The sequence below is a fragment of the Trematomus bernacchii genome, unplaced genomic scaffold (genome assembly GCF_902827165.1).
Source record: "Trematomus bernacchii unplaced genomic scaffold, fTreBer1.1, whole genome shotgun sequence".
Lineage (NCBI taxonomy): Eukaryota > Metazoa > Chordata > Actinopteri > Perciformes > Nototheniidae > Trematomus > Trematomus bernacchii.
Genome location: NW_022987332.1, coordinates 1,320,694 through 1,333,071, shown reverse-complemented (window position 1 = coordinate 1,333,071; position 12,378 = coordinate 1,320,694). Strand labels below are relative to the sequence as shown.

The 12,378-nt window shown below is 43.7% G+C and overlaps 1 protein-coding gene across 1 annotated transcript in view; it reads right to left on the bottom strand.

Moving 5' to 3' along the window:
* The window catches only part of LOC117480200 (transmembrane channel-like protein 3), a 56,391-nt gene that overhangs the window by 25,853 nt on the left and 18,160 nt on the right, over positions 1–12,378 (bottom strand). The window contains exons 5-6 of the mRNA XM_034127423.1: positions 6,109–6,215; positions 504–602 (exon numbers count right to left, since the gene is read on the bottom strand). Coding sequence (XP_033983314.1) covers positions 504–602; positions 6,109–6,215 — 206 coding nt within the window. The remainder of the gene's footprint in view (positions 1–503; positions 603–6,108; positions 6,216–12,378) is intronic.

Sequence of the window (12,378 nt, the reverse complement as noted above, 5' to 3'; positions counted from 1 at the left end):
ACGCTCAACCCACTGCACCACACGCCACCATTTATGGTGTGCAGAAGATGAATTCTAATGTTTTAGGTGACTCCATGATCTTTCCTCCAACACCTCGATCACAAAAGCAGATTGCCTTATCAAACATGATGTACTTTATATAAACCTGAATTCAATTAAATTGGTATTTCTATTAAGTAGGCCCTCACAGCATTATGGAACAAAGCTCTGCCTGAATTCATATCAGGAAAGCTATTGAGGGCTTTCAGAAAATGCGACTGCAAAGCTGCCAATGCACAGGAAACATTTGATTCACTTAAACATAAATGTATATGTAGATATTTTAATAAGGATGTTAGGGATTTTACAGCCCAGTTCACTATTCTAGGTGTGTAACTTCTGGAAGGTGGTGGTGGCCTTGGAGTAGAGGTCAGGGAGGCATTAAAGTAATGTTTGAATAATGCTCCATTGTGTCTGTAAGTAATGTGCTATTGACAGAACAGTAAAAGGAAAGAGAGACTCACCCCGAGAGACCAGATGGTGTCCAGGTCTTGGGCTGAAGCCAGATGCTCCTTGGGGATAGTTTTACTCCTCGTTGTTCCAAACGGAGCTCCAGCCAGCAGCTAGTAAAATACAGAACAAGTCAAAGTATTAATGCAATAATACATCAAATATATTTTATACAGCAATGGGCATTGCTAAAAGCTTAAAAGGATAAACTCCATGTCTCCTTAGAAATCTTTCGTGCTTGCCTTTCCGACTACCAGACGGCAGTCAAAGCAGCCAAAACAGAGCACATTTCTCTGTTCATCTCCAAAAACAGCCATAAACCTCAAGTTCTTTTTAATGTCCTCAACTCGATCATTAATCCCTGCGATGCTTCTCCAATTGTGCCATCGACTACTCTCTGTGATAAGTTTCTTACATTTTGTATTGAATCTGCTCTTAGGCTAGCCCACACCAGTGCTACCCCAGATCCTGCTCCTTTTCTGTGCCCTGCTGTCCTTGACCACTTTGAGCCTGTATCCCTCTCTTCTCCCTCGGATGTAGTCAAGCACCTGCGGCCGACAAACTGCACCTCAGACAGCATTCCCTCTTGCCTTCTCAGTGATGTTTTTGATTCAGTTGGAGCACGTATTTTATTACTTTTAAACACCTCTCTTAGCTCAGGATGTGTCCCAGCTGCCTTCAAACATGCCGTGGTTAAGCCACTACTTAAAAAGAAAAATCTCGATCCCTCCATTCTCGCACATTTTAGGCCCATCTCCCAGCTACCTTTTTTATCTAAAGCCCTGGAGCGAGTAGTCTACGCCCAGCTGCAGTCTTTTTTAACCATCCATGGAATCCATGAAAAGTTTCAGTCTGGCTTCAAACCCATGCACAGCACTGAAACAGCCCTTTGAAGAGTTTTTAATGATCTGCTCCTAGCCGCCGACTCAGGTAGCCCAGCTGTCTTGGTGCTGTTAGACCTGACAGCTGCCTTCGACACTGTGGACCATAGCATCCTGCTGTCACGGCTTGAACAGTCCGCAGGCATCACAGGCTCTGCCCTTGCATGGTTCAGGTCCTACCTGACAGACCGTAGCTTCTCAGCGCAGCTAGGTGCCTTCTCCTCTGCCAAAGCCCCTCTTACCTGTGGGGCTCCCCAAGGCTCTATCCTGGGCCCCATCCTTTTTCTACTGTACAATTCTCACAAAACATAATATCCCCTTCCATTGTTACGCCGATGATGTACAGATCTATGTGCCTCTCAATCAAAATGCCAACTCACTACAGCAGTTGATGGACTGCTTAACAGAGATTAAATCCTGGCTGAGCCAAAACTTCCTCACCCTCAACGAGAGCAAGACCGAGGTCATCTTTTTTGGACCCCAACCTCCAGCCTCTCCGGTTGATATTCTGGGCTCTCTCAAAAAAAACATCCTCCCCTCGGTCATGAACCTTGGAGTGACCTTCAATAGCGCTTTTACATTTGATAAGCAGGTCAGCACCGTAGTCAAATCCTGCTTTTTTAAAATACGACTATTGGCTAAAACCAAGTCGTATTTATCTTTTAATGACTTAGAAAGAGTTATTAACGCCTTTGTTACCTCGAGACTGGACTATTGCAACGCTCTGTATGTGGGTATGGACCAGGCCTCAATTAGACGCCTGCAGCTAGTTCAGAACGCAGCTGCACGTCTTCTCACTGGCCATAAAAAGCGTCACCACATCACCCCTATTCTGGCCTCACTGCACTGGCTTCCAGTTCGGTTCAGAATAGATTTTAAACTCCTTTTATTTGTTTTTAAAGCACTAAATGGGCTGGCTCCGGCCTATATAGCTGAACTGCTCCAGCGCTACACCCCAGCCAGAGCTTTAAGGTCTGCTGACCAGCTGCTGCTGGTAGTGCCCAAGACCAGGCTTAAAACCCGAGGGCACCGAGCCTTCGCAGCAGCTGGCCCCAGGCTCTGGAATACTTTGCCCCTCCATGTGAGGTCGGCCCAGACCCTAGGAGTTTTTAAATCAACACTTAAAACTCACTTCTTCTCTCTGGCCTTCACTTAAATCCTAAAAACTTGGATCGTATATTGAAAAATAAGGTTATTACTCCTACTCATTCTTCAAAATCTTTTCTCTCTCTACTTCTCATACTCTCTACTCCTGTAATCGATTCTTTTCTATCCTCTCTTTATCCAAAACCTTTCCCCTCTCTGACTTCTCAAGGTTTTATTAGAGGGAAACAGGTTTGCAGAGAAGCTTATTCAGGCCGGGGAGTGTTATGACCGTATTCACAGCTTACCTCCCTACCTCTCATCAATTCCAACTAAGGCTCCAGTGGGGACCTTGCTCCCTGCGTGTGCCTCTCCACCTCTGTTTCTTACTCTCTTACTTGCTACCCTTTTCCCTCAACCTATCCTAAGGGAGTGCTGCTTCCCTGATGTCTCCCACAGGATTGTTGACATCTTCGTGGATTCATCTTCTTATTATAGACACATGCATTTCCAAACATTTGGTCTACCTACGCTGTAAAATGTATTATCTCGTCGATTTACACACGGCATCTATTGCATGTCTGTCCGTCCTGGGAGAGGGATCCCTCCTCTGTTGCTCTCCCTGAGGTTTCTCCCATGTTCCCCTTTAAACTGTGGGTTTTTCTCCGGAAGTTTTTCCTTGTACGATGTGAGGGTTTAAGGACAGAGGGTGTCGTTTTTCTCATACTGATATTCTGAACAAACTGTGCTGTTGTATTTGCTGTAAAGTGTCTTTACTGTAGGATATTTTTATTATATGTACAGCACTTTGGCTCGACCAAAAATCGTTTGAAAATGTGCTCTATAAATAAAACTTGATTTGATTTGATTTGATAAACATATTCACGTAAATGCCTTCAATTATTTTACATAATTTGTATTAATTCACTTTGGTGTTAATCAATAAATACTTTACATTAGTTTTTTGTTTTTTTTACGTATGATTTCAAATAACTGTTGCATGGTTTTTCCTTGTGTTGTGTGGTTTTAACATGATGTTGCATGATGTTTTTTACAATTGAGACTGTGATTAGAGGATGTAAAACAGCTGTGGTTACCTAGACACACCCCCACAGCACATGATTGGCCAATAATGCAAAATGTCTGCTTTATAAGCGGTCAGAGACAGGTGAGCAGGAGGACAAGGGACAGGAGAAACGCAGAAGATGAGGACAGAGAAAGGAGGACAAAGGAAGCAGAGGAGTATAACGCAACACAGTTGGAACCACTGGACAGGGGAAGGTCCTTGTGAGGACGGGAAAACGGAAGGAAAAGACAACCGGGAACACGGAAAAACTTAGTTTGAATACAGATAAGTAAAAAGAATGTGACCAGGTCAACCCCTATGCTAAATGAGTGTTAGCGTTTTACCTTAATAAAACGTTGAAATAGTGGCGTATTGTGGCACTGTTGGCTTTCCACAGAGAACAGCGCGACTATATTAGTAGAACATTATTTGAACAATTTGATTGCTTTATTTAGATATTTGTACTCTTGCTATTGCCATTTTAAAGACGGTTTACTGCTTTGTCTTAATCTCGAGAACTTTACCACATTTGAGTATTTTAGTCATTTTGTTTTATTACGTTTTATTCTTACATTGTTTTTTTTGTTTTTTTACCAAACATTTAAAAAAGTTATTTTGGTTGTCGTTTTCTTTTGGAATAAATTACTAAATTACTATAAATCTTTTAGTTTGTGCTCTATTATTTGACAGTGGAAATCGTTATTTCTGGTATAAAATAAGAACCCAGCTTTTGTGTGTGACATACAGGGCATTGTGCATGTCGCTTATACTAATATAATCATTCAACAATTTGATTTCCTTATAAGACAGAGATGAGAACATCGATTTTACACAGGTCTATTTGTTAAAGGGATACGCTATGCTAATCTAGGCAAACAAAACCCTTACTCTGTTCCCAAAGGGAAATGATATCAGAACTGGAGAGTATTTCTTCATAAAGGAAGAGCAAAGGACCGCAGTGGAGGCTTTTTTCTCAATGGAAATGTTTTCGTTCTTGTCTTGCTTCCCATGATAGACGTGATCTATCTTCAGTAGGTGTTTTTTTCCAAAATGTGTGCTACATTAAGAATATTTTTAGAGCTCTATCTTGTCGTCAGTCAACACTTTCCAACAACAACATTGCACAACAGTGTGGTCTGTTGACCACCGTTTACTCTAGGAAATACAAAGACTACAGAAAAGTGGCTCATACAGATCCAAACTACCTCTTTAAGTGCAGAGCTTTGCTCCTGCAAGGTTAGCCTAGCTTAGCATTAGACTGGAAGCAGGGGGAAATGGCTAGTTTAGCAACTAGTTACCTTATTATTGTGATGTATTGTATTTTTCTGTTGCAAAATGTATCAACAGTTTTAGAGTTAAAAGGAAACAAACTTACGGAAATAAAAAGTGAGCTACAACTAAGGTCACCCTCCATTCCACCATTGATCACATCATTTAAAGAATGAAACAAACGCAGACATCCAATCTGACAGAACACCGAGCATGTTGGATGTGGGATGAGATTACTCAGTAAGCAGAGGTGAGATAAAGGAGGGATAGGGTCGGGAGCAATAGTAGGAATGTCCCAACAAATTGGGGGAGGGTGTAAGAAATAAACAGGGGAATAAGAAAAGGCATTGAGAATGATAGGAAGAGTTATGGGGGGGAAATTGCTTGTGTCCGCAGCCTGCTGTTTGTATTTGAAGTGGTTGAGCTGAAGCTGCTGCAGAATCAGCAGATACACACTCATACTGTGCCAGGAGCCATCAGACTTCACCATCAGGGTTAACCATGAAACCCACGTGAAAACAAACCTGCATTGTATTTTAATGAGATTTGCACTGTATGTACATATGACTTTTACTCACACCCTCACACTCGCAGCTGCACACATATCTTCACATATATGTACATAAAGCTGATCAATATGTACATTCAGATGATCAGTATATATGTACATTCAGCTGAGCATTGTTTTACTTTATGTTGTTATTTTAATCCATACAGTTAATCACATGATTAACTCTTATTGTTAGTCTTCTTAATATCCTAGGGTGAACTCTTATCTGTATCGTCCTGTGTTTCACTCTTATTCTGTTGCTGCACCTGCATTTCTGGGGTATATCTTGTCTTATCTTATCATATGAAAAATCTTTACGAATGAAACCCTCAAAAAGATTGGACCAGAAAGTTCTACTATTTTAAATCAAATGGGATCAAACAGTGTGTGTGTGTTTAGTCAGCACTTGAGATGAACACTTATGACACTATTTTTTGCATCAAATGTCTTTGACATAGGAAGACATTTTAATGAGCTATAGATTTGAATCCCGGTAAGTGGCAGGTGTTTGAGTCATTCATTAAGCAGACTGAAACCTAACCTCTATAAAGTTTTAGGGAGATTTCAGTTTATTTCTTTCTTTTTATGTACTGACTTGAATGTAACATGTGATAACATCTGTTACACTACACTCTATAGTAAGGCTTTCTGTAAAAAACGTCATCATATCTGGCCTCGTGATAACCAGGCAACGTCATAGACCATCACCAGATACTCAATAATATGGAATTGTCATTTGGTGGAGGGGTTTCAATCAGAGACTCACTGACCTCTGGCAGCACGATGAAGGCTCCGGTCATGATGGTGAGGACGATGTTGATCCCGAACAGCCAGCGGAGGAAAATGAAGTAGGAGGCCACGCCCGACCCAAAGTGGCCTGAACAGGAAGGAGGAGACATATACGTTAGACAGGTTTCATACTACTCACACTCAGTGATGTAGTGCTACACAACCCAAACGTATCTTTTTATATGTACCTTATATGTACACTATACAATGTAGGATGGATAACTGTCCTGAACATAAGTAAAATTGTCCGTCAACTGCCATCACATGCCTGGATATGACTGTACTTTACAGATATTAAACAAAATTAAAACTGCGGTCACAGACGTGCACGCAGTTGTGGGCGGGCCTTCGCCTCCGAGCGCCCGCAGGGGAGTGTCGCCGGTCGTCCCGGCGTCCGGCGGACGCGCGCGAGTCCGCCGAAATGAGCCGTTTGTCAAACGTTTGCGGCCCGGAGTCCCAGGTCCTCCGGCAGCGACCCGGAAACGGATGTGGGCGCGCCGCCTGGAAGGAAACGGAATTTCCGTAAAGGCTCGTCGAGGATCGATTATCGCCGAGGCTGTCTGGAGGAGCAGTAACCGCGACGCGTGGTGCAGTGGGTTGTGCAGACTTTCTGGCCTTTACCGTTTATTTACTCAAGAAACGCATCTCCTCTGGATATTAGGCCATGTATATTTTTAATTCAACTGCTTTAATTGTGAGCCGACATTTACAGCGACAACAGCTGCCGAGGCCAGTGCAGAAAGCAGAAGAGTGCGTATAATATATATCACTCAGTAATATAAGTAACAGGCCGACATTACACACTGTATTTGTATGCTTTAGTAGACATCTCCAAATAAACAGTTGATATTTTGCATGAAACCAAATAGTGTAAATGGTCAAAAATGGTATCTTCTCTGTTAGCTTACGACCGCCCCGATTGAGCTAGCAACTACTTAATTCCCAATTCAGCATGATGTTGGATATGGGCGTAATTTGTCCTTGACTGGAATTTGTCCGATCATTTCCCTAAGAGCAGTGTGCAAAAATGTGCAGAAAATGCATGAAAAACGGCCATCTTTCCAAATTGCCATTTTTCTGGGGGGCGGGGCTAATGAAACGGCTTTTGAAAAATGTGTGCCATGATAATAGCAATTTGTATACAGCGTGTCATGAATATGGGGAAAACTATATGCGATGAGTGACTAACCCCTAACCCTAACCCTCGTCAAAAATGGCACATTCTCCGTTAGCTTACGTCCACCCCGATTGAGCTAGCAACTATTCATTCGCAATTTAGCATCACATTGGATATGGGCTCAACTGGTCCTGGAGTGGAATTTTTACGATCATTTCCCCAAGAGCAGTGTGCAAAAATGTGCAGAAAATGCATGAAAAACGGCCATCTTTCCAAATTGCCATTTTTCTGGGGGGCGGGGCTAATGAAACGGCTTTTGAAAAATGTGTGCCATGATAAAAGCAATGTGTATACAGCGTGTCATGAATATGGGGAAAACTATATGCGATGAGTGACTAACCCCTAACCCTAACCCTAACCCTAACCCTAACCCTCGTCAAAAATGGTACATTCTCTGTTCGTTTACGACCGCCCCGATTGAGTTAGCAACTTTTTTATTCCCAATTTAGCATGACTGTGGATATGGGCTCAACTGGTCCTGGAGTGGAATTTTTACGATAATTTCCCCAAGAGCAGTGTGCATAAATGTGCAGAAAATGCATGAAAAACGGCCATCTTTCCAAATTGCCATTTTTCTGGGGGGCGGGGCTAATGAAAAGCAATTTGAAATATGTGTGCAATCATAAGAGCAATGTGTATACAGCGGGTGGTGAATATCGGGAAAACTATATGCGAGTAGTTTGGAGTAACCCCTAACCCTAACCCTAACCCTAATCCTCGTCCAAAATGGTACATTCTCTGTTAGCTAACGTCCGCCCCGATTCAACTAGCAACTATTTTATTCGCCATTTAGCATGATGTTGGATATGGGCTGAACGTGTCCTGGACTGGAATTTTCCCGATCATTTCCCTAGGAGGTGTGAGCAAAAATGTGGTTCAAATGCATGAATAACGGCCACTTCTCAAAATGGCCGACTTTCTGGGGGGCGGGGCTAATGGAAGCCATTTGGAAATATGTCCGCAATTCCATGAGGAACGTCTGTGCCAACATTCGGGTAGTTGGGAGAAACTATATGTGAATACCGCACAATAGGGGGCGCTACTGAGCTAGTTTCACAAAACGCACGATTTTATTGTACAGTCTGGAAAAGGTCGTGGGCGGTGACGTGTGTCCCAAGTTTCACGTCCGAAGCTCATTTTAGGGAATTTGTGCCATTGAAATCGTCAAAAATGGCACATTCTCCGTTAGCTTACGAGCACCCCGTTTGAGCGGTCGACTATTCATACGCAATTTAGCATCACATTGGATATGGGCTGAACTTGTGCTGGAATTGAATTTTTCCGATCATTTCCCTAGGAGGAGTTCGCAAAAACGCGCTTAAAACGCACATTTTCCAAAATGGCCGACTTTATGGGGGGAGGGGCTAATGGAAGCCATTTTGAAATATGTCGGCAATTCCATGAGGCATGTCTGCGCCAAGACTCGGGTCGCTGGGAGAAACTATATGTGAATACCGCACAATAGGGGGCGCTACTGAGCTGATTTCACCAAACGCACGATTTTATTGTACATTCTGGAAAAGGTGGTGGGCGGTGACGTGTGTCCCAAGTTTCACGTCCGAAGCTCATTTTAGCGAATTTGTGCCATTGAAATCGTCGAACATGGCACATTCTCTGTTAGCTTACGAGCACCCCGTTTGAGTGGTCGACTATTCATACGCAATTTAGCATCACATTGGATATGGGCTGAACTTGTGCTGGAATTGAATTTTTCCGATCATTTCCCTAGGAGGAGTTCGCAAAAAACGCGCTTAAAACGCACATTTTCCAAAATGGCCGAGTTTTTGGGGGGAGGGGCTAATGGAAGCCATTTTGAAATATGTCCGCAATTCCATGAGGAACGTCTGTGCCAACATTCGGGTAGTTGGGAGAAACTATATGTGAATACCGCACAATAGGGGGCGCTACTGAGCTGATTTCACAAAACGCACAATTTGATTGTACAGTCTGGAAAAGGTCGTGGGCGGTGACGGGTGTCCCAAGTTTCACGTCCGAAGCTCATTTTAGGGAATTTGTGCCATTGAAATCGTCGAACATGGCACATTCTCCGTTAGCTTACGAGCACCCCGTTTGAGCGGTCGACTATTCATACGCAATTTAGCATCACATTGGATATGGGCTGAACTTGTGCTGGAATTGAATTTTTCCGATCATTTCCCTAGGAGGAGTTCGCAAAAACACGCTTAAAACGCACATTTTCCAAAATGGCCGACTTTTTGGGGGGAGGGGCTAATGGAAGCCATTTGAAATATGTCGACAATTCCATGAGGCATGTCTGCGCCAAGACTCGGGTCGCTGGGAGAAACTATATGTGACTACCGCACAATAGGGGGCGCTACTGAGCTGATTTCACAAAACGCACGATTTTATTGTACATTCTGGAAAAGGTCCTGGGCTGTGACGTCTGTCCCAAGTTTCACGTCCGAAGGTCATTTTAGCGAATTTCTGCTATTTAAATCGTTGAACATGCCACATTCTCCGTTAGCTTACGAGCACCCCGTGTGAGCGGTCGACAATGCGTTTCTTAATTTAGCATCACATTGGATATGGGCTGAACTTGTGCTGGATTGGAATTTTTCCGATCATTTCCCTACGACAATTGTTTGCAAAAGCGCCTAAAACGCACATTTTCCAAAATGGCCGACTTTATGGGGGGAGGGGCTAATGGAAGCCATTTTGAAATATGTCGGCAATTCCATGAGGCATGTCTGCGCCAAGACTCGGGTCGCTGGGAGAAACTATATGTGAATACCGCACAATAGGGGGCGCTACTGAGCTGATTTCACCAAACGCACGATTTTATTGTACATTCTGGAAAAGGTGGTGGGCGGTGACGTGTGTCCCAAGTTTCACGTCCGAAGCTCATTTTAGCGAATTTGTGCCATTGAAATCGTCGAACATGGCACATTCTCCGTTAGCTTACGAGCACCCCGTTTGAGTGGTCGACTATTCATACGCAATTTAGCATCACATTGGATATGGGCTGAACTTGTGCTGGAATTGAATTTTTTCCGATCATTTCCCTAGGAGGAGTTCGCAAAAACGCGCTTAAAACGCACATTTTCCAAAATGGCCGAGTTTTTGGGGGGAGGGGCTAATGGAAGCCATTTTGAAATATGTCCGCAATTCCATGAGGAACGTCTGTGCCAACATTCGGGTAGTTGGGAGAAACTATATGTGAATACCGCACAATAGGGGGCGCTACTGAGCTGATTTCACAAAACGCACAATTTGATTGTACAGTCTGGAAAAGGTCGTGGGCGGTGACGGGTGTCCCAAGTTTCACGTCCGAAGCTCATTTTAGGGAATTTGTGCCATTGAAATCGTCGAACATGGCACATTCTCCGTTAGCTTACGAGCACCCCGTTTGAGCGGTCGACTATTCATACGCAATTTAGCATCACATTGGATATGGGCTGAACTTGTGCTGGAATTGAATTTTTCCGATCATTTCCCTAGGAGGAGTTCGCAAAAACACGCTTAAAACGCACATTTTCCAAAATGGCCGACTTTTTGGGGGGAGGGGCTAATGGAAGCCATTTTGAAATATGTCGACAATTCCATGAGGCATGTCTGCGCCAAGACTCGGGTCGCTGGGAGAAACTATATGTGACTACCGCACAATAGGGGGCGCTACTGAGCTGATTTCACAAAACGCACGATTTTATTGTACATTCTGGAAAAGGTCCTGGGCTGTGACGTCTGTCCCAAGTTTCACGTCCGAAGGTCATTTTAGCGAATTTCTGCTATTTAAATCGTTGAACATGCCACATTCTCCGTTAGCTTACGAGCACCCCGTGTGAGCGGTCGACAATGCGTTTCTTAATTTAGCATCACATTGGATATGGGCTGAACTTGTGCTGGATTGGAATTTTTCCGATCATTTCCCTACGACAATTGTTTGCAAAAGCGCCTAAAACGCACATTTTCCAAAATGGCCGACTTTATGGGGGGAGGGGCTAATGGAAGCCATTTTGAAATATGTCGGCAATTCCATGAGGCATGTCTGCGCCAAGACTCGGGTCGCTGGGAGAAACTATATGTGACTACCGCACAATAGGGGGCGCTACTGAGCTGATTTCACAAAACGCACGATTTTATTGTACATTCTGGAAAAGGTCCTGGGCTGTGACGTCTGTCCCAAGTTTCACGTCCGAAGCTCATTTTAGCAAATTTGTGCCATTGAAATCGTCGAACATGGCACATTCTCCGTTAGCTTACGAGCACCCCGTTTGAGTGGTCGACTATTCATACGCAATTTAGCATCACATTGGATATGGGCTGAACTTGTGCTGGAATTGAATTTTTCCGATCATTTCCCTAGGAGGAGTTCGCAAAAACGCGCTTAAAACGCACATTTTCCAAAATGGCCGAGTTTTTGGGGGGAGGGGCTAATGGAAGCCATTTTGAAATATGTCCGCAATTCCATGAGGAACGTCTGTGCCAACATTCGGGTAGTTGGGAGAAACTATATGTGAATACCGCACAATAGGGGGCGCTACTGAGCTGATTTCACAAAACGCACAATTTGATTGTACAGTCTGGAAAAGGTCGTGGGCGGTGACGGGTGTCCCAAGTTTCACGTCCGAAGCTCATTTTAGGGAATTTGTGCCATTGAAATCGTCGAACATGGCACATTCTCCGTTAGCTTACGAGCACCCCGTTTGAGCGGTCGACTATTCATACGCAATTTAGCATCACATTGGATATGGGCTGAACTTGTGCTGGAATTGAATTTTTCCGATCATTTCCCTAGGAGGAGTTCGCAAAAACACGCTTAAAACGCACATTTTCCAAAATGGCCGACTTTTTGGGGGGAGGGGCTAATGGAAGCCATTTTGAAATATGTCGACAATTCCATGAGGCATGTCTGCGCCAAGACTCGGGTCGCTGGGAGAAACTATATGTGACTACCCGCACAATAGGGGGCGCTACTGAGCTGATTTCACAAAACGCACGATTTTATTGTACATTCTGGAAAAGGTCCTGGGCTGTGACGTCTGTCCCAAGTTTCACGTCCGAAGGTCATTTTAGCGAATTTCTGCTATTTAAATCGTTGAACATGCCACATTCT